This window comes from Ovis aries, chromosome 15 (genome assembly GCF_016772045.2).
Source record: "Ovis aries strain OAR_USU_Benz2616 breed Rambouillet chromosome 15, ARS-UI_Ramb_v3.0, whole genome shotgun sequence".
In the NCBI taxonomy this organism is placed as follows: domain Eukaryota; kingdom Metazoa; phylum Chordata; class Mammalia; order Artiodactyla; family Bovidae; genus Ovis; species Ovis aries.
In genome coordinates, this window is record NC_056068.1 from 22,171,681 (window position 1) to 22,194,153 (window position 22,473).

Here is a 22,473-nt window from a genome sequence, read left to right on the forward strand (position 1 = left end):
CTGGAAAAACCATAGCTTTGACTAGACAGACCTTTGTTGGCAAAGTAGCGTCTCTGTTTTTTAATATGCCATCTAGGTTGGTCATAGCTTTTCTTCCAAGGAGCAAGCATCTTTGAATTTCATGGTTGCAGTCACCATCTGCAGTGATTTTGGAGCCCAAGAAAATAAAGTCCTCACTGTTTCCATTGTTTCCCCAACTATTTGCCATGAAGTGATGGGCCTGGATGCCATGATCTTTGTTTTCCGAATGTTGAGTTTTAAGCCAGCTCTTTCACTCTCCTCTTTCACTTTCATCAAGAGGCTCTATTGTTCCTCTTCACTTTCTGCCATAAGGGTGGTGTCATCTGCATATTTGAGGTTATTGATATTTCTCCCGGCAATCTTGATTCCAGCTTTTGCTTCATCAGCTTAGCATTTCATATGATGCACTCTGCATATAAATTAAATAAGCAGGGTAACAGTATACAGCCTTGGTGTACTCCTTTCCCAATCTGGAACCAGTTCATTGTTCCAAGTCCGGTTGTAACTGTTGCTTCTTGACCTGCTTACAGATTTCTCAGTAGGCAGGTAAGGTGGTCTGGTATTCCCATCTGTTTCAGAATTTTCCACAGTTTGTTGTGATCCACAGTTAATGGCTTTAGCATAGTCAATGAAGCAGAAGTAGATTTTTCTTTGAAATTCTCTTGCTTTTTCTATGATCCAGTGGATGTTGGCAGTTTGATCTCTGTTTCCTCTGCCTTTTCTAAATCCAGCTTAAATGTTTCTGGAAGTTCCTGGTTCATGTACTGTTGAAGCCTAGCTTGGAAAATTTTGAGCATTACTTTACTAGCATGTGAGATGAGTGCAATTGTGCGGTAGTTTGAACACTCTTTGGCGTTGCCTTTGTTTGGAATTGGAATGAAAACTGAAATTTTCCAGTCCTGTGGCCACTGCTGAGTTTTCCAAATTTGCTGGCATATTGAGTATAGCACTTTAACAGCATTATCTTTTAGGATTTTCCATATCTTGCCTATTATGAATAATCCTGCAATAAACATAGGTTTGAATATATCTCTTTGAATTAGTGTTTTTGTTTTCAATACTCAGAATTAGAATTGCTAGATCATATGATAATTCTATTTTTAATTTTTTTATAGTCTGCAGAAATTTACATTTCCACCAACAATGCATAGAGTTTCTTTTTCTGCACATTTTTGCCGATACTTGCTATTCATGTAGATGATGTCACCTTTCTGATGATTAGTGATACGGAACATCTTTTTATATACCTGTTGGCCATTTGTATGTCTTGTTTGGCAAAATCAACTCAGATTCTCTGAACATTTTTAAAGTCAGGTTTTTTTTTTTGTTGTTGCTATTATTGGGTTTTAAGAGTTCTTTATACACTTTGACTATTAATCCCTTATTGGATATGATTTGCAAATATGTTCTCCCATTCAAATGTTGCATTTTACTTTTGTTGATAGTTTTCTTCACTGTGCAGAAGGTTTTTTTGTTTGACATAGTCTCATTAGTTTGGAGTCAGAGCCAAATATATATATATATACTGCCAAATATATATATATGTACTGCCAGACTGATGTCAAGGAGATGTCTGCTTATATGTTCTTCTAGGAATTTCGTGGTTTCTGGTCTTACATTTAAGTCTTTAATCCACTTTGAGTTATTCTTTCTGTAGAGTGTAAACAGTGGGCCAGTTCAATTCTTTTGCACACGGCACCAGTTTTCCCAATACTTATTTATTGAAGAGACTGTCGTTTTCCATTGTATATTCTTGCCTCCTTTTTCATAGATTACCTGGTCATACATGTGTGGGTTTATTTCAGGACTCTTTGTCTTGTTTCATTGATCTATGTGCCTGTTCTTGTGTGTGTGTGTGTGTATGTGTGTGTGTGTGCTAATACATACTGTTTTGATTACTATAGCTTGCAATGTATTAGTAGTTTGAAATCAGGGAGTATAATGCCTCTAGCTTTGTTCTTCTTTCTCAAGATTGCTTCAGTTATTCAAAATCTTTTGTGGTTCCATACAAATTTTAGGATGTATTTTTCTATTTCTGTGAAAAATGCCATTGAAGTTTTAATAGGGATTGCATTGAATCTGTATATTGCTTTGGGTAATACAGACATTTAAATCATATTAATTCTCCCAATTCATGAGCATGGACTATATTTCCATTTATTTGGATATCTTTCATTTCTTTCATCAGTGTCATATAGTTTTTGGCATTATAGGTCTTTACCTCTTTGACTAAGTTTATTCCTAGATATTTTATTTTTTTTGATATAATTGCAAATGGGCTTGTTTTCTTAATTTCTCTTTCTTGTTCTTTGTTGTTAGTGTATAAAAAAACAACAATATTTGTATACTGATTTTGTACTCTGCAATTTTACTGTATTCCTTTATTAGTTCTAACTTTTTTTTGTGGAGTCATGGGGTTTTCTATGCATAAAATCATGCTTTCTGCAGATAGTGACAGTTCTACTTCTTCCTTTCCAACTTGGACATCTTTCATTTCTTTTTTTTTTTTTTTTTTTTTTTTCATTTCTTTTTCATGATGAATTACCCTAGCTAGGAGGGCCCATACTGTGTTGAATAAAATTGGCAATAGTGGGTATATTTTTCTTGTTCCTGATATTAAATAAAAAAATTTCAGCTTTTTGATGTTGAGTACGATGTTAGCTGTGGGCTTGTCAAATATGGCCTTTATTATGTTGAGGTGAGATCTCTCTATACTCACTTTGTTGAGAATTTTTTTTTGTGTGTGTGAAAGGGTATTGAATTTTGTCAAATACTTTTCTGCATTTATTGAGATGATCATAAGATTTTTATCCTTTATTTTGTTAATCTAATGTATCACATTGATTTGTGGAACTGAACAAACCTTGCATCCCTGGAATAAATCCCACTTGATAATGGTGTTCAGTTCAGTTCAGTTCAGTCACTCAGTCATGTCCGACTCTTTGCAACCCCACGAATCGCAGCATGCCAAGCCTCCCTGTCCATTACCAACTCCCAGAGTTCACCCAAACTCATGTGCATTGAGTTGGTGATGCCATCCAGCCATCTCATCCTCTGCCGTCCCCTTCTCCTCCTGCCCCCAACCCCTCCCAGCATCAGGGTCTTTTCCAATGAGTCAACTCTTTGCATGAGGTGATTTCAGCTTTAGCATCATTCCTTCCAAAGAAATCCCATGGCTGATCTCCTTCAGAATGGACTGGTTGGATCTCCTTGCAGTCCAAGGGACTCTCAAGAGTCTTCTCCAACACCACAGTTCAAACGCATCAATTCTTTGGTGCTCAGCTTTCTTCACAGTCCAACTCTCACATCCGTACATGACCACAGGAAAAACCATAGCCTTGACTAGACGGACCTTTGTTGGCAAAGTAATGTCTTTGCTTTTGAATATGCTATCTAGGTTGGTCATAACTTTCCTTCCAAGGAATAAGCATCTTTTAATTTCATGGCTGCAGTCACCATCTGCAGTGATTTTGGAACCCCCCCAAATAAAGTCTGACACTGTTTCCACTGTTTCCCATCTATTTCCCATGAAGTGATGGGACCAGATGCCATGATCTTCATTTTCTGAATGTTGAGCTTTAAGCCAACTTTTCACTCTCCGTCTTTCACTTTCATCAAGCTTTTTAGTTCCTCTTCACTTTTTGCCATAAGAGTGGTATCATCTGCTTGTCTCCTTAAGGTTTGTCAATTTTGTTTATCTTTTCAAAGAACCAGATCCTAGTTTCATTGATCTTTTCTACTATCTTTTGGGCTTCCCAGGTGCCACAGTGGTGAAGAACCAGCCTGCCAGTGCAAGAGATGCAGGAGACCCAGGTTCGATCAATCCCTATGTCAGAAAGATCCTCTGAAGAAGGCAATGGCAACCCACTCCAGTATTCTTGCCTGGAAAAGAGGAGGCTGGTGGGCCACAGTCCATGGGGTTGCAAAGAGTAAGACATGACGGAGCACACATGCATGCACTTTGTCCTTTTCGTTTGTACTTCACTTATTTCTGCTCTGATTTTCATTATTTCATTCCTTCTGCTGACTTTGGGCTTAATTTGTTCTTTTTTCTTTAATTGTAAAGTACGATCATTTATTTGAGATTTTTCTTGTATCTTGAAGTAGTCCTGTATCACTATAAACTTCCCTCTTAGAGCTCCTTTGGCTGTATCCCATAAGTTTTGGCATGTTAATTTTCCATTTTCACTTGTCTCAAGGTAATTTTTAAATTTCTCTTTTGATTTGTTCATTGACCCTTTGGTTGTTCATAGAATGTTTTTTAATCTCCACATATTTGTGATTTTTCCATTTTTTAAATAAATGATTTCTATTTTCAAACTACTGTAATGAGAAAAGATGCTTGACATGATTTTGATCTTAAGTTCATGAAACTTATTTTGTGGCCTAACATATGATCTATCGTGGAGAATGTTCCACATGCACTTGGGTGCACTTAAGTAGAACGTATATTCTGCTGTTTTTAGCTGGAATGTTCTGTATATATCCATTAAGTTTAAATAAGTCTTGTAGGCAGCATATAGATGGTTCTTATATTTTTATCCATTCAGCTACTTTCTGTCTTTTGATTGGAGAATTTAGTCCCCTTACTTTGAGAAAAATTTATTTAATTGGAGGATAATTACCTTACAATACTGTGATGTTGCCGTACATCAACATTAATCGATCATGGGTATACATGTGTACCCCCATCCTGAACTGCCTTCCCACCTCCCTCCCCACCCTATCCCTCTGGGTTGTCCCAGAGCACTGGCTTTGGGTGCCTTGTTTCATGCATCGAACTTGCACTGGTCATCTATTTTACATATGGTAATTACATGTTTCAATGCTATTCTCCCAAATTATCCCACCTAGTCCCTTACTTTTAAGATAATTATTGATTGGTATGTACTTATCACCAATTTGTTAATAGTTTTCTGCCTGTCTGCCTGTTTTATCATTTCTTTTTGTTTCGTCATTTGATTTCTTCTCTGTTGTCTGATGACTTTCTATAGTGTTATGCTTAGATCCCTTCCTCATCTTTGTGTGTGTATCTACTGTAGATTTTTGCCTGGTGGTTACCATGAGAGCGATATCTAAACAGCTTCTACATGAAATATATATTTTAAGTTTATAAGAAGTTTGAATGTATTATAAAACCCTACATTTTCATCTCTACATTTTTATGTTTTGATGTCACACTTTAAATTTTTTACTTTCTATAATCCTTAATTAGTTATTTTGTAGTTTTAAAAATTACTTTTGTCTTTTAATCTTTATACTAACTTTGTAAGTGATTAATCCACTAATTATTATATGTTTACCTCTATAATGAGATTTTTACTTCTTCTATTTCTTGTTCCTAATTAGTACGCTTTCTTTTCAGCTTAAGAAAGTCCCGTTAACATTTTTTGTAAGACTGGTTTAGTGGAGATGAACCCCTTTAGCTTTTGTTTCTTTGAAAAGTTATTTATTTTTTTACAGTTTTGAATGATAAAACTTTCCAGGTAGAGTATTCTTGGTTGGAAGTTTCTTCCTTTCACCAGTTTGAATATATCATGCTACTCTTTTCTGGCCTGCAAACTTTCTCCTGAGAAATCTGCTGATACTCTTATGGGGCTTCTTTTGTATGTAATAAATTGCTTTTCCTTTTGTTGTTTTCAAGATTCTCTCTTTAACTTTTGATATTTCAATTATAATGTGTCTTGGTGTCTTTGCATTTTTCTTTTTTTGAAACTCCCTGGATTTCTTGGATCTGGGCATCTGTTTCATTCTCCAGATAAGGGAAGTTTTCAGCTATTATTTTTTCAAATAAGTTTTCTGCTCCCCTTTCTCTCTCTTCTCCTTTTGAGAACCCAATAATGTGAATGCAATTCTGCTTGATGTTTGTCCCACTGGTTCCTTAACTTCACTTTCTAAAATTTGTTTTCTATTTAGCTGCTCTGTTTGAGTAAGTTCTACTGCCTTGTATTTCAGATAACTGATTCATCTAGTCTGCTGTTGAGTCCCTCTAGTGTATTTTTCAGTTTAGTTGTTGTCTTCTTCAGTCTGTGACTTCAGTTTGGTACTTTCATCTATATTCTGTTTGTTGAGGTTCTTACTGAGTTCATCCATTCTTCTCCTGAGTTTGATGAGTATCTTTATGACCATTACTTTAAAATATTTATCAGGTAAATTACTTATCTCCATCTCATTAAGATTTTCTTCTGGGGCTTTATCTTATTCATTCCTTTGGAAAATATTCTTCTCATTCCTCATTTTGCTTGACTTTCTGTATTTGTTTTTATATATTAGGCAAAGCGGTTATCTCTCCTAGTCTTAAAGGCATGACCTTGTGTAAAGATGAACCTTATTATTTAACCTTGCCCTAGTTCTTGGCGGTCACTCAACCTTCGTGGTTGTATATGTAGCCTGATTTATTCTTGATAGGTCGTCCCAAGTGTTGAGGGACCTGTGAGTATTTCAGAGGAAGAGACCTCAGTTAGCACCTAGCTTCAGGCTGATTAGAAGCCAGACTTCCAGGCAGCAGTTTTTAAGGTATGTAAATATATATTGCCCTGTGGGACTGCAATGATAAATTCTGCTAGCCACCAGAGCTAGCCATCTGAAGGTGTCCTTTTGACTACAGTTGGCAAAAATCAGGGCTATCATAGTGTGTGTGAGATCCTCTCTTGTAGGTGCCAGTGAACTGCAGTAAAGCCAAAGAAGAGTGCAGAGATGGTTCCCCCCGGCTTTTAGATGAGATAAACGTGAAGTGTGCTCCTCAGCCTGAAGCTCAAGGACAAGTTGTTAGTCCTTTTTCACAGGGACACTGGAGGTACATTTCAGTCTGCTGTCTGTGCAGCACCCTGAGGGTGGTAGTCTTCTGAGAACTCCCCATTTGATTGTCTCAGATTCATGGGACCTAGAAATACATTCCCTCCAGCCATCAAAATTGAGAGGTCTAGGAACATTCCCTCATGTGGGCTGTGTACACCTGCCTGGCCTTGGCAGGTACAGGATAGAAATATGGGGGTGCAGTGTGCCCAGTGGTATTAGCAGGTTATAGGGAGAGTGCCAAGATGGCACTCGTCTGTGCCAGTGCTAGCAAGATAGAAGGAAATTGCCAAAACAGCACCTGCCAGTGTCTTCATCCAGGTGGAGAGAGTACTAACAAGCTCCTGCACCTTCCTCAGACGCTTTAAGATTAGCAAATGACTCTTCTTTCACATTTGGTTTGGGTGCTTTTCAAACTGCTACTTTTATGATGGGTCCTATGGTAAATAAATTTGCACACAAGCCCTTTAAGAGCAGAATCTGTTTCCCACAGCCCCGTGGTTCTCCTGGATATAAACTCTACTGATTTTCAAAGCCAGATGTATTGGGGGCTTATCTTTTTGGTGTAGTTCTCAAGGGCTGGGGTGCCTGCTGTGGGGCACTGACTTTTTGCTCCTCGAGGAATAGCTCTGCTTTATGTTATCAGTCTCTGTTATGGGTTGCTGCACCCTAAGTGGGGTTCTTGGTGAAACCATGTTTCTCCATCTCCTACCCATCTGGATGTGGCTCTTTTATCCTTTCTTGTGGAGGAAATTTCAGCTAGATTTTAGGTCTTTTTCAGAGGGAATGGTTTATATGTAACTGTAGATCTGTTGTCTGTGGCAGGAGGTGAGTTCAAGATCTTGTAAGGCCACCATTTTGAACTGACTGTCCATTTGGTGGCTATTTAACAGTTTTATATAGATTCAGTTCATATATAATAAATAAGCATACATATATGCATATATACACATATGTATGCTTTTTATTTTACATTTATTTTATTTTTTAGAGAACCACATGATTCTCCATAAACATTGTTCAAATTTAAAAAAAAAATGACAAGAATTGAGAGAGTATCACTGAAATATATGCATTACTATGTGTAAAACAGATAGTGGGAAGTTGGAGCTTAGCCTGGTCTCTGTGATGACCTAGACTGGTGGGATGGGAGTAGGCAAAAGGGAGGCTCAAGAGGGAGGGGAGGGAGTCTATATATATAGACTTATGGCTGATTCATGTTGCTGTATAGCAGAAAGCAACACAACATTTTAAAGTAATTATCCTCCAATTAAAGAAAAAAACAAGAGAAAGAATGAGATTTTGGAATATCTAAGTGCCTTGATGAAAGGGATCAAGGCAAAGTGGGGGTAGGGATATTGACAATAAATGGCTGAGATTTCCAAAGAAAATTACACCTTCTAGACAATTTCATAAAAATATGGCCTCAAATACTTTAACATGGTTTGTAAATATATCCTTTATTATTTTTTCCCCCTGCTAGAATGTAAATTCCATAAGAGTAGGAATATCATCAGCTTTAGTCTTGTGAACCTGGTGTGTAGCAGACATCTGATAAATGCTTGCTGAATGAATGAATAAATATCTAAAATTATAATAAAAATAATGCCACAATAACCTGTTTGTCTCAAGAGCTTCTGAGATGTTTAAAGAATAGCCTCACTTACAATATGCCAATGTGAAAGCAAATATTTTTACCAGGTAGAAGAGACACATCTATGTGGCAATAGCGTTAGCAGTTCACAACTCACTTGGCCTACCAGCTTTGAAACCATCATTCTAAACAAATTATTTAATTTGGAGTTCACATATTTCATTTTGCCTATAAAGTAAGATTATTATTTTCATTTTAAATTAGTTTGATTCTGCCCAGTTCAATTCAAATAAATGCAATTTGCAGTGTAGTTAAGTTTGCCAAAAGCTTGAAAAGGAGAGTAGGCTAAAGAATTTGAACTTTTTTTCTGAAAGTACTGACTTATTTTCAGTAGAAGAAAGACATGGTGAAATTTATGTTTCAAAGAGCTCTCTCTGGCACCAGTATAGAAAATAGATTTGATGAGATATTAATGAATTTGGACAGAGGCCAGAAAACAGCTGCAGAAACAGTTTTAACAAGCTAAGAGTTGACGAGTCTACAAACTAAGGCAGTGGCTGTAGGCATGATTCAAGAGAGATTAAGCAGCATTTTTTAGCTGATTACTTGCAGGTCAAATGGAAAAAGGAGGAATTGAGGATGACTTCAAAGTTTCTGGGCAATTTGTTGAGTGATTACCTCATTAAGAAAACAGAATGAAAGACAGTCTTGAGTAGAAAATTATTAAATCAGTTTTGCAAATCTAAGAGATAAGTATCACGGAAGTCAAAGAGCAAAGGAACTTCAACAAGAAGCAGCTGGTTGGAGTCAGAAGCTGTAGAGTCCATAATTTACACACAAGCCTAAACTTGTTCATTGAATTTGGCAATTAGAAATTTTTGATATCAGTAGAACAGTTTAGGGAATGTGGAGGAAGGGAAGGCAAGTGGACAAAGATCTAGAACAGAATGAGATGAAAAAAAAAGTAAAGACACTGAATATAAACTGTTCTTTTAGGAAGTTTAACTATAAAGAGAGAGGGTGGCAGTTACAGGGGGATATATAACTTGCAAATCACAATTTCTGGCTCCAGATCCATAGTCCCAACTGTAGGATATACTAATGAATTACCTTCTCAAGTACGTCCAAAGAACCTGTCTCAAACTGAAACCTGGGCTTCCTAGGTGGCAGAGTGGTAAAGAATCTGCCTACCAATGCAGGAGACACAGAGATGCGGGTTTAATACCTGGGTTGAAGATTCCCTGGAGTTGGAAATGCAACCTGCTCTAATAGTCTTGCCTGGAAGATTCCAAGGACAGAGGAGCCTGGGAGGAGTCCATAAGGTTGCAAAGAGCTGGACACGAACGAACTACCCAGCGAAACTGAAACCTGGGAGTTCTTCTCAATTCCTTTGTTTAACCTTCTCCTGTCTCAAAAATACCATAGATTTGAACTCAGAAATGTGCCTAGAATTTGGTGTCTCCTCTCCATCTCCACCAGCACTATTTTAAATCTAGCCTTTGTCATTTCTCATATCTTCTATTTCAATTTCCTCTCCTTGTTTTTCTTCCTTTCAGACTCTCCCTCACTCCACTGTCTAGCCAGTTATTTCCCATCAGGCCAAAATTTCCCCTCCCTTTTTTGCCTGCCAAACCCTTCTTCACTGTTTATCCTTTAAGTCACAGCTCAAACATTTCCTCCAGGAAAACTGACTCTTCCACACTGAGTTAATCCTTCTCTCATCAGTGCCCACAACCCCCTCCCTGTGTTCATGCTTCTAAAATAGTTCTTATTACCCTGAATTAAGATTACTTTGATTACAAATAGGTCTACCCATCTTCAATTTGAGTTTATTTAAGACAATGAGATGCCTTCTGGGTTTTTAGTCTTCAACACCTGGAAAGAGTTTATCACATAGTAGGCGCTCAAAAAATGTTTAATAAATGTTTTCTATGATAAACCTTGTTGCCATGACAACACAGTGTAAAGAGACTGGTAGAAATTTTTTTTCTACCTTAAAACTCTAACTCTGGGACTTCCCTGGTGGTCCAGTGGTTAAGAATCCACCTTGCAATGCAGGGGACATGGGTTTGATTCCTGGTCAGGGAACTAAGATCCCACAGACTGCATAGCAACAAAATCCACGTGCCACAATTGCTGATTCCATGCTTCAGAGTCCGAAGCAACTAAGACCTGACACAGCCAAAAAAAAAAAAACACCAAAAAAACTTAAACCATCCGAAAGCCACTAAGAAAGGGAAAGAATAGGGAAGTCTGAAGACAGATTTTTAAAAATAGAATTTCTCAAATATTCTTCTTTTTTTCTCTAGTATTAATAGTTTTACTTTCTCTTTTATTTCATGCAAGTGTTTATTTTGAATTCTTTAATTTCTTAGCACTTTTTTTTTGTTAGATCTTAAAACATCTAGATTACAAGTATTGTGTCCCTCTTCCGCTCCCACTGCCCTCAATTTTCCTCTTTTCCTTTCTCATCCATGTTCCTTTGCTTTCTTTAATCTATAAAAAGTATAGGTTCCATCAGATAAAAATGCTTTGAATATTTCAGGCTAAGATTCTGAGATTATTAACTTTTTCTTTTTAAAGAGTTATAAACTACTTTAGACAGATTCTTCCAGGAATATGCAGGGGTAATTGATTCTTTGCATCAATAAAAAGTTTTAGTTATACAAGCCTTGGAAACTAGGCAGAGGCTAGTGAATGGTAGAAAATCATTCATCTGTCATAAATGGTGATTAAACCACATATGTTCCAAACTTTTCTGGGGTAAGTCATTTAATTCTGAGGGTCTCAGTTTCCTCATTTGGACAAGAGAGTGTTGAATGGTCAATATTTGAGTTTTTTTTTTCCCCCTAGCTCCAGCATTCTATAATTCTAGATTCTAGTTAAGGTTGCAGAGAAAGAGGCATTTATATGCGGCAAACACCCTAGTAACCACTTCCTCATAATTCAAAAACAATACATACCAATGGAATATTTATTATGTAACCAGCTTTATTAAGCCAAGGGAATTTAAAAACATACTATCAGATTAAAAGTCAAAATGTCTTGAAATTGAAAAGCAATAATGATTATGTTTATCTTTGCTGTGGAATTCCAATTCTGTGGAATAGGTACGGGATGAAATGAGGAAGCATGTTACCTAACTAATTCCCTAAAATCAGGTAGGTAATCATCTCGACAGCAACAAGGTCAAAATAGAACTCTTCAGTTTATAAGTCATTTTGTCCTTCAAGATTTTGCCATCTTAATGAAGGTAAGTATGTAGGCATGGTAGAGGTGGGGAGTGGAAGAAGACTCAGGTAAAAATTTAGGTAAATATTAAATGATAAAAGGTGTACAGTGTATAATCAACTGTTAAATACAGACTCAAAGCAAGAAGCCAAAATAGAACGGCCGGATTGACCTTGTGTGAAAAGGAGAATTGAATTTAATCCTGATTGCTTGATTGAAGAGATGGAGTACAAGGAAGAGCATTTAGGTGATAATTAACACCATACTGTGGTGAGAGGTAGACTGAATGGAGCTATTTTTTTGACTGCAGTGGAACAATTTTGCTGTCCTGCAGTGAACACAAGGTAGGGTGGGTTAGACTGTAGAGGGCTTGGAAAAATCACAAAGAGCATATTTAATCTCACAGGCAATAGGAAAGCAGATTACTGAGCTGGCAATGACACGATGAAAAAGATTAGAGACAGGCTATGAAACTCTGATAAGAATTCATGAATGAATTAATATAAGAATTCATTATATTTACATAGGGATATTATGGACAAGCCAGATTTAAAAAGATATTTTGAAGGAAGATCTCAAATGCTATTAAATCTTCCTTCAAAATATCTTTTAAAATCTGGCTTGTCCATAATATTGAGTTGGACTATGAAGAAAGCTGAGTGCCGAAGAATTGATGCTTTTGAACTGTGGTGTTGCAGAAGACTCTTGAGAGTCCCTTGGACTGCAAGGAGATCCAACCAGTCCATTCTGAAGGAGATCAGTCATGGGTGCTCTTTGGAAGAACTGATGCTCAAGCTGAAACTCCAATACTTTGGCTACCTCATGTGAAGAATTGACTCATTGGAAAAGACTCTGATGCTGGGAGGGATTGGGGGCAGGAGGAGAAGGGGACGACAGAGGATGAGATGGCTGGATGGCATCACTGACTCGATGTATGTGTTTGAGTGAACTCCGGGAGTTGGTGATGAACAGGGAGGACTGGTGTGCTGCAAGTCATGGGGTCTCAGAGTCGGATACAACTGAGCAACTGAACTGAACTGAACTGACTGAGATAGTTACAGGTAGGCATGAGCTTCCTGGTAGCTCAGATAGTAGAGAATCTGCCTGCAATTTAGGAGACCAATGTTCGATCCTGGGGTTGAGAAGATATCCTGGAGAAGAGAATGGCAACCCACTCCAGTATTCTTGCCTGGAGAATTCCAAGGAGAGAGGAGTTTGGTGGGTGAGCTACAGTCTATGGGGTCACAAAGGGTCGGACACAACTGAGCAACTAACACACATATACAGACGGCATAAAGAAGAATTTAAGAATTTAAGAATCTTCATTTAAGAAATGAAGATATTACTCAGCCCTTTCCTTGCTGTGAAATAAAATTCTCCCGGGGAATGCTATAATATTGTCCAATGTAGCACAGCATAAGGGTGCTGATGCAGATTCCATCAAGATTTCATATGAATAATTTTTTGTTTTTAAAATAGTTGATTCAGAGTTGAGGCTCCTTTTAAAGAGAAGCTTGTTTAACATTCTAAAGCAACGATTCTTGAGGGTTCATGAGGTCAAAGAAATTTTCAAAATAATTCTAAGATGTAATTTGTAATTTTCACTTTCATAAGTGTACACAACAGAGTTTACCAGGGGCTACATTTTGTGTGATATTGCATAGACTGAATGCAGAAGCAGATGAGAATACACCTGTTTTTTTTTTATTAGGCCAGATGTTAAAGAGTTTTGTAAAAATGAAAACAATTTCACTCTTCACAGGAGATTTTTTTTTGGTAATATATAGTTATCCATAATTTAAAATGTTATTTAGTTATTTATGCTAACATGTCATGTGCCTTTTGTTATCTTCAAATAAACAGGTCATTATTTTTTACATTTCTCAGCTTTAATTTCTAGTATAGCAAATGACAGTAATACAAGAAATAGCCCAGAGAAACAAAAATTCTTCAGGATCCTCAATAATTTTTAGGAGTATAAAGAGGTCATGGGGTCAGTATGTTTGAGAACATTTCCTCTAAAGTGATACTCTCCAAGAGTGGCTAAAAGAGAGAAAAAGATTTTCCTCTGACTAGGCTATCTATGTTCCTTATGTTGTTACCAACTAGTCTCCCATCATAGTGATGTGAGAGAAGTTGAATTCCTCTCAATCGCTTTTCTATCTTATCACTTACTTCTCATCTCCATGCTTGAGTTTCTAAATAGCAAGTAATGATATTTCTTACCTGTGCTCAATAGCTTCCTAGGAGAGGAAACGTGATCTGAACGGTTTGAGGTCCTTTTCTTTTCCTTATAGAAGACGGCAGCCCCTTCAGCAGCAGAAGCAGACCGCCAGGAGAGCTGAAAGCACTGGAAAGCAGAACTCTCTGCCGGTCCGGATCCGACAGCTGTCTGGGAAGGAGGGGGCGTAACCCGAGGGAGAAAGGAGGAAGAAGATGGAGGGAGGAGACTATTCTGGCACGCCTAGGACCCGCCTTCAAACGGGGCCTGTTTCCTAAGGCAGTGAAACCTGAAACAGTGTCAGAGAATAAGGATATTTCTTTTAGTATAAAATCATGTTAATGAAATCATTTCTTCTGTTGCAGTTCTGGCCCTTCAAAGTTTGTACCTCTTTCCAAGGTACACCCAAACACTTAAGAAAAAAAAAAAAAGCACCTGCTTGGTCAATCAGAAGCATTTTTCTCACATTAATTTTTCTCTCCTGAGACTTTCTCTTCAGGCTTTAGTGCATTTTCTCATCTAACTGAGCTGAATACCATGGGATGGCAGAAGCGGAAAACGATTTAACAACTGAACATCAGTGATGAATAATCTGCCCTAGGAGGGTAAGTCCTGTAATGTAACCACCCCACTTAAAATGAAACTGGTAAACAGCAGAGTGTTACTATCACAGCCTTGGAAATAACTAAGGGAAATAAGTTTCTTAGCTATTTTCTCTTGAACATGTGCTAAATTGCATTACCTTGCTAGCAAGGGAATTAGCACAGTGATTTTTTTTTTTCCCGCTTTTTTTGCCAGTTCAGAGACTGTACGGAAACAGGGGTTCTAGAATTAGGAAACAAAACATTTATAAAAACAGCTAGTTGAGCTGTTTTCATTGTTGTTGCTTGTGTGTTTTTTTAGCTGTCAACAAGATAGGGTTTTCATTTCATAACGTCAAAGAAACGTTATGAAACAGTAGTTATTACAAAGGAAGTCTAAGATAGGATGGTTGAGGGTGCTTGGTACAGTGATTATCAGAAGGGAAAAAAAAGGCACACTTAAGAAACCAATGCAATATTGTAAAGCAATTATTCTCCAATTAAAAATAAATAATAAAAAGAGAAGTGTATGATGGGATTTTGCTGGTGGTTCACTGGTTAGGAATCTGCCTGCCAATGCAGGGAACAAGGGTTTAATCCCTGGTCTGGGAAGATTCCACAGGCCCTGAGGTAACTAAGCCTGTGCATACAGCTACTGAGTGCAGGCACCCTAGAGCCAGTGCTTGGCAATGAGAAAAGCCACTGCAACAAGAAGCCCATGCACTGCAACCACAGAGTAACCCCCAGTTGCTACAACTAGAGAAAGCCTGCACGCAGCAATGAAGACTCAGCACAGCCATAAATAAGTAAAGAATTTTTGAAAACTTTAAATGTGTCACTAAAACTGATGACAGGTTTCATCCTCTGTGTTGTTCAGTTGGGTCAATTAGCACAAAAGCATTAAGTAGAGTCAAACTGTGATTTAAATAAGCAGAGCACCAAGCAAGTTAATTTTAAATGGCCCATTGCCAATTATTTCTCTCCAGTTGTAAAAGTGCATAATGCATAATTTACCCATTTCTTACTTTAGGGACAAACATTTTTTTCTTTGACATAGAGCAACCCAAATGTGTCTATGTCCTACCTACTTCATAGGGTTGTTTGTGAAAATTAAATGAGATGATAGCTCTTTGAATATTTTAAAGTGCTGGACAATTATAACCCTCTGCACCCTCCCATTTACTCTCACTCATGTATTTTATATAATGGAAAAAAGATTTTAAAAAGAAAATGTCCATGGTATCCTTTTAATCCGATGTAAGCATTTATGTATTAGGTGGAATCATTTTTCTTAGCCCAATGTGCTGCAGTCCATGGGGGTCACAGAGAGTCAGTCACAACTGAGCTACTGAACAACAACACAAATTTTTCCTGGAAATATTTTAATAAGTACATAACTACCTGTTTGGCTATCATGCAATGTGAAGGCTGGGAGAGGAATTAGATCAGTATCTCTCAGACTTTTGGATTTAATGGACCATTAAGAATAACAACAACAGTAATGATAATAATGAAAAGATAAACATTGATTGGATAACTTTATATTTTACCAATTAAGGGTATTAAAAATTTTTTTTTTAATTTTATGTTTTTATTTCTTGAGAGGACACTTGAACACCAAAAAATTTAGGACATAGCATCAGAATGACAATGTTTTCCTTCATTTTTATCACAAATACAGAATGTTTCAATATACATTGCTACCAGGCCTAAGATGGTGATTAGAATCTTTAAAAAGACTATCAATTGTGTTCAGTTGCACCTACTCTTTTTTCAATTCCACCGACTGTAGCCCTCCAGTCTCCTCTATCCATGGGATTTTTCAGGCAAGAGTACTCCAGTGGGTTGCCATTCAGCTGCACATAATCATGTGGTCCAGTTTTATTGAATGACTTACATTTCACAATAATAGCAGCTCAAGGTAAACTGAGTCCCTTTTGCCTAGGAGTTGAAACAATTGGCTTTTTCACAAACAATAAATATATACACATAATACTTACAATTCTTTATAAAATAATTTTTTGGAAGCTGCCAATGAAGTCGACTAACATTTAAATAAGCCAAAGGGGGGGGCACTAATAATATGCATACATCAAGTATAATTTGCTGAGGTGCAAGACTGTTGACCTGGAATTTACAGGAAGTGTTATTGACCTTTGTTTTATGAGGTGATAGATAGCATATTGAAAAGCAGAGACATTACTTTGCCAACAAAAGTCTGTCTAGTCAAGGCTTTGGTTTTTCCAGTGGTCATGTATGAAAGTGAGAGTTGGACTGTGAAGAAGGCAGAGCGCGGAAGAATTGATGCTTTTGAACCATGGTATTGGAGAAGACTCTTGAGAGTTCCTTGGACTGCAAGGAGACCCAACCAATCCATTCTGAAGGAGAGCAACCCTGGGATTTCTTTGGAAGGAATGATGCTAAAGCTGAAACTCCAATACTTTGGCCACCTCATGCGAAGAGCTGACTCATTGGAAAAGATTCTGATGCTGGGAGGGATTGGGGGCAGGAGGAGAAGGGGACGACAGAGGATGAGATGGCTGGATGGCATCACCGACTCCATGGACGAGAGTTTGAGTGAACTGCGGGAGTTGGTGATGGACAGGGAGGCCTGGCGTGCTGCGACTCGTGGAGTCGCAAAGAGTCGGACACGACTGGGCAACTGAACTGAACTGAACTGAACTGATGGTTTTTATTTTCCTTCACAACTGAACATTAAATGTAGAATGTCTATCTTTTAAGTTGCAGGTCAAAGTCACCACATTAAAGCGCCCAATGAGAGTAAATTTCAAATACGTGAGCCACGTGTTACAAAATATTTTTTTGGAAGCTGCCAATCAAGTCGACTAAACTGAACATCAAGAATGGAATTTCTTAAAAAAACTATCATTCCCAAAGTTTGCTTGCACCAAAGAAAAGGAGGTGAAGAAACGGATGTTCTGGATACGGAAATCTCGGTTTGCTAAGGCACCGAAACTCAGGTTTACACCGTTCCGGCAAACAGACCATCTGCAACAGGATGTTACTTTTACTTGGAAAGTGGTGGTGGTGCGCTACTGCTTTGTGTTTCCTGTCTGAGGTTTCCAGAGGCTGGGACACACTGCCTTCCTCTGACAGTTCTTCTTAGTCTTTCTTTTTAAGGAAACATCCTCAGATTTCCCCCTTCTTCTCTAGACAAGCACTGGGGAAGCGAGAGTAGTTCTGTCTCACGAAGACTCCAAGCTGAAAGGCCGGCGGGGAGAAACCCCCTCTCAGTGGAGGCGGCGTGGGCGTGTCACGTGATCTGCGCGCTGCCTGCTGGGAAGGCCAACGCGGCAGCCTCCTCATTCCCGCGCTTCGGCCTAGGAGGAAGGTATGGGTCCTGGACTGATGTTGGAGTAGGGCAGCGGAGGATGAACGCCCAGAGGGTGTTCGTGTGGAGTGAAGCAGTGAGAGGGGGATGTTTCCTCGCAGGGTCTCTAGTGGGGCTGAAACGCTAGTGGGGAGGAAAGGAGAGGTGGGGTGGGTGGTGAGAAGCAAGGTAGGTGTGGTGGCGTGAGGGCCCCGGTGGGAAGAAAGAGAGGGTGAGGAGAAAACGATTGCTTAAGGCCGAGAAGTAGTACGTGGTAATGACGATGGCACCGACGCGCCAGGTTGCACAGCCAGGGTCCGGGACTGTGAACGGTTATATATTGAAGGTGGAGGCCCAGTCTCTTGACCAGGTTCAGCTGAGGCCTTTAAAGTGAAAGTGGTGAAAGTGTCAGTCGCTCAGTCACGTTGGACTCTTTGCGACCTCATGGACTTTGGCCCCCCCAGACTCCTCTCTCCATGGGATTCTCCAGGCAAGAATACTGGAGTGGGTTGCCATTTCGTCCTCCAGCTTAGCTTCTTGACCCAGTGATGGAACACAGGTTTCCTGCATTGCAGGCAGATTATCTTCTGAGCCACCAAGGAAGCCCAAAACTGTGACAGAAAAAGTCATCTGTTTTTTACAGAAGCAGAATTACCTAATTAAAAGAGTTTTGATTTGATATACATGTATGTTCTTTGAGTGAGGCGAGAAGAGGTGTAAAAGGGAAGAGAGAAAGAGGAAGGGAGACAAGAACAAATCTCATGTTGGCTTCCCTGAAACAGTCTCTTAAACTTCCCAAGGCAAACCGAGCACTACTGTGCATGTGTAGTATTTTTTTTTTTTTTAACAAATTAATGTTATAGCGCTTAAGTTTACATATTAGAAAGATACTGACAGCAGTGTAGAAGCACAGTTTGGAGTTTGCTGAACAGACATCTTTATTGTTTGTTGCTGCTGTCTTCATGTCATATATATGATTCTTAAATATGACTAAGCAAACAGATTCATTACAATATTCCAGGTCCACATAGTTTCTCAAAAAGCAAGCAAATTGATAACTTGAGTGTTGACAGGAATTCACATCTATTAAGATGAAGAGATATATCATTCTAGGTTTCAACATTTTCCAAGTTTAATCTTTCAGGCTCACAAGGTAATTATCTTCAGAATTTTTGAGAAAGCAATTTAAAACGAAAATTTAATGCTATATGAAGGTAAGATAGGACGGTAGAAAGAGAAGTCTCTTTTAGACTAGAAGAGATCTTGATTCTTCTAGTGGCCTAGTTTTACATGTTTGCATTTGGTCAGCTACTTCTGCCTCTATTGTTTCACCTCTGTAAAACTGAGATTGAATTAGATGAACTATAGGATTTTTTGGGCTTCCCTGGTGGCTCAGTGGTAAAGAATCTGCCTGCCAGTGAAGGAGGTGTGGGTTTGATCTGTGGGTCAAAGATCAAACTGTGCATCCAGAAGATCCCCTGGAGAAGGCAATGGCAACCCACTCCGGTATTCTTCCCCAGAAATTCCATGGACAGAAGAGCCTGGCTGGCTAAAGTCCACGGGATCTCGAAAGTCTCAAACATGAATTAGCGACTAAACAACCAATCAGCAAGATTTGTTTCAACATTAAGATTTTGTGAAGGCAGAAAAATCTTTTAATGAATCCTGAAACAAAGTAGAAAGTGCCAAAGAGACTAGTGTGATTGTAGAAGGAGTAGGAGAAAATCACCAGACTGGTAGGCTGGCCCCAGGTGCTCTACCACACAATTTGAACTTCCTCTGGAGCCAATGGTCAAGGAAAGGTTCTTTTAAGTGTAGGAATGCAGTAATCAGAGTTTTGAAAGATTGCCCAAACAGCAATTGGTAGGATGAAACAGAGGAGGGATAATTTGAGTAGTTTAGGTAAGTGATGAATAATGAGAGGCTAAACTAACAGTGACAGGAGGAGTGGAAAGACAGGGAAGGATTCAAGAGAGTTGTATCCTGGAGTTTGCACCTAAAATTGGCATTGCTTTAAACTTTGCAGTTCCTGCCTCCAGAATATGATGGCAAGTCAACTTGTAAAACCTGATACTAGAAATTGCAAGAGACCAAGAGAGTTAGAGGTAATCTTTATGCTTGTGGAACTTTACTCTTTAATATACTTCTCAAATTTCTTCATTTAAGATAATTCTGTTGATAAATGGAATTTAATGTCTTCATATTCCCAGAGCTGGTGGTGTCCCAGCAGGAACTATGTTGATTCCAGCAGCCTATTCACTAAGTATAGGCTTTCAGGAAACTAGTGGAAGGTTTCTTTGTGGTAATTTGTGATCTAGAGATAGAAGTGGACTCATGACTTTTGATATGTAGGACTTTAAATAGTTATTTTGATATATATTAATAAATAGGATACTTAGGTACTATACCTACTGACATTTTTTGAAAAAGAGTACTATATCCTGCCATTCTTGACTGCTGCCCCTACCAATTGATCTGTTTACATTTGAGACATTATTTGTTCCCTTAAAGATTATGTTAGCTTGCAAAAATTTGCAAGCATATGGCTGTTACCCAAATGAAAGTTTTGATCTTTTACTATGGCAGCATCTGCTGGATACAGGAAACTTTTTCATCAGGGGATTAATAGCATTTTCAAAGTCTAATGTAAATTTACAATAAAATGAGCAAGTGATTATTAGGCCTACATTTCCAGCATGCTTGCTTTTTTCTGAAAGATGTTTTATTTGCTGTTTTTTTTTTTTTAACAGAATGTATGTATCTTAAGGATCTTATTAACTGTTTGCCTATTTCCTCTACTTTCTTATATTAGCCTCAAATGCCAGATAGTCCACAGCTGTCCTCTCTTGGAAAATCAGATTCTTCTTTGTCTGAAAGCTCTGGACTATTTTATAAAGATGAAGCTCTGGAGAAAGACTTGAATGGTGATGTATAAAGTGCTTATATTTCTATATATTGATTTTATAATATGGAAACTTTATTATAGTTCATAACTTAGTGATTTTTTTAAACAGATATGAGCAAGGAAATTAATCTAATGCTGTCAACATATGCAAAGATCTTAAGGCAAGTATTTATGGTATATTCTTTTGAGTCTTTATTTTAGACATAAAAGTTTTCTTCTGGAAGCTCCATGATGGGAAGTTTAGCTCAGGGTCTAAAAAACCTATCTGGTAATTATAATTTTCAAATTTTTTTATTCTGCCTCAGTTTCTTAAATTAGCTGGTTATTTTCAAAGACTAACTTTTCCACTAAATATCTTTTGTTTTGATACTCTCAGAGCTGAAATGAGGCTGGATATATTTTGTTTTCTCATTTGATGATAAAACACTTAAAATTTTATGAAAACATTTTCAGAAAAATACCATTTGGTGAAGTTAAGCATAATAATAGAGTGATACTGAAGATAAATATTTACATTTATGAAATATTAAACATTATCGATATATATTTGAAGACTGAATTTAAGTATTCTATTGACCTGAAACTATTGTGTTTTATAAGGTGTTTTTTTAGAGAACTACTGGGCAGTCACTGTTTTTAATAATAATGGTTTATGTGGCTGTTAAAATAATGTATATAGTTTAATATTAGAATTATAATGTATAAGATACACATTCTGCTGTGTCAAGGGACTTTGAGTAGTCAAAAATATTTGTGGAACTAATTTAACATATTGAGCAGTGTTGGTAAATTAATGAAGCCAACTACTGTACAAAGCAATTTAAATGAAATAGCTAACAAATATAGCATAATAAAGCACATCATTTTGATGGTATGTTTAGATATTATGACTATTTGGTTTAACATAAAACCTTTTTTCCTCTTAGTGAGAGAGCAGCAGTAGATGCATCTTATATTGACGAGATAGATGGACTCTTCAAAGAAGCCAATACTATTGAAAACTTTCTAATACAGAAGAGAGAGCTCCTGAGACAGAGGCTTACAGTGATTGCAAACACTCTACACAGATAAAATTGTGTACTTAAAATAAGCTGAGAATTTAAGCTCATTATTTTAATGAAAGAATGACATTTGTATTCTGAATGTGCTCTAGTTGTTAAAAAAAAGTATACCTTAAATGTAGAAGGGGAAACTTCTTAAATTTCTTTTCTAGATTTAAAAGCATTAAGCTGGACATTAATATGAAGTATGTAGCCTTTCTTTTGAAGTCTAATATTTGGCATATTTTGTAAAAGTGTAAATTTTTTCTTAAACATTCTAGCCTTTCTTAAATTTCTAAAAGAAGACTCAGTGGATTAATTTGATAATATTTAACAATATTGTACTTTTTCTTTTAGAATATTTTGTTTAAATAGTAGATAGAGATTTAAAGTGTCTTTCATGGTTAGAATTGAAAAGAAATTAAAACCCAAAAGTAATCTGTCCAGTTTCTCAATATGTAAACTGTGCTATTGCTATTTAATGTTACCATATGATTATTTTCACTAATATTATTATACAATGTTAATAAAAATTTGTTTTATTATCATGTTGTTTTTATTATCATATGTTAGAGAAGGAAATGGCAACCCACTCCAGTATTCTTGTCTGGAAAATCCCATGGACAGAGGAGCCTGGTGGGCTACAGTTCATGGGGTCACAAAGAGTTGGACACAACTGAGCGACTGAGCACAATAAAAATTTGGTTTCAAATTATCTTGTGGTACAATAAAAACTAGAAATTTGTAACCAGAA

At 37.5% G+C, this 22,473-nt stretch overlaps 2 protein-coding genes across 3 annotated transcripts in view; one reads left to right on the forward strand and one right to left on the reverse strand.

Moving 5' to 3' along the window:
* Nucleotides 1-14,035, reverse strand: part of IL18 (interleukin 18) — a 29,230-nt gene extending 15,195 nt beyond the window's left edge. Inside the window, exon 1 of one of the 2 annotated variants that reach the window (XM_012095263.4) lies at nt 13,868-14,035. The gene's annotated coding sequence lies outside the window, so the exon portion shown is untranslated. 2 annotated transcript variants of the gene reach the window in all.
* A 3,733-nt stretch (nt 14,036-17,768) lies between these two features.
* TEX12 (testis expressed 12) lies at nt 17,769-22,473 on the forward strand. The gene is made up of 5 exons (XM_015100841.3): nt 17,769-17,795; nt 19,801-19,879; nt 20,587-20,698; nt 20,789-20,840; nt 21,606-22,473. Exons 2-5 carry the CDS (start codon nt 19,817-19,819, stop codon nt 21,748-21,750), a joined length of 372 nt encoding a protein of 123 aa, XP_014956327.1. The 5' UTR covers nt 17,769-17,795; nt 19,801-19,816; the 3' UTR covers nt 21,751-22,473.

What these genes read in the sequence shown, in the direction of transcription:
- TEX12 (XM_015100841.3), top strand. Translation starts at nt 19,817, where the DNA reads ATGATGGCAAGTCAACTTGTAAAACCTGATACTAGAAATTGCAAGAGA. An exon ending in AGAGACCAAGAGAGTTAGAG is followed by an intron (nt 19,880 to 20,586) that starts GTAATCTTTATG and finishes TTCTTATATTAG; the next exon opens with CCTCAAATGCCAGATAGTCC. An exon ending in TCTGGAGAAAGACTTGAATG is followed by an intron (nt 20,699 to 20,788) that starts GTGATGTATAAA and finishes TTTTTTAAACAG; the next exon opens with ATATGAGCAAGGAAATTAAT.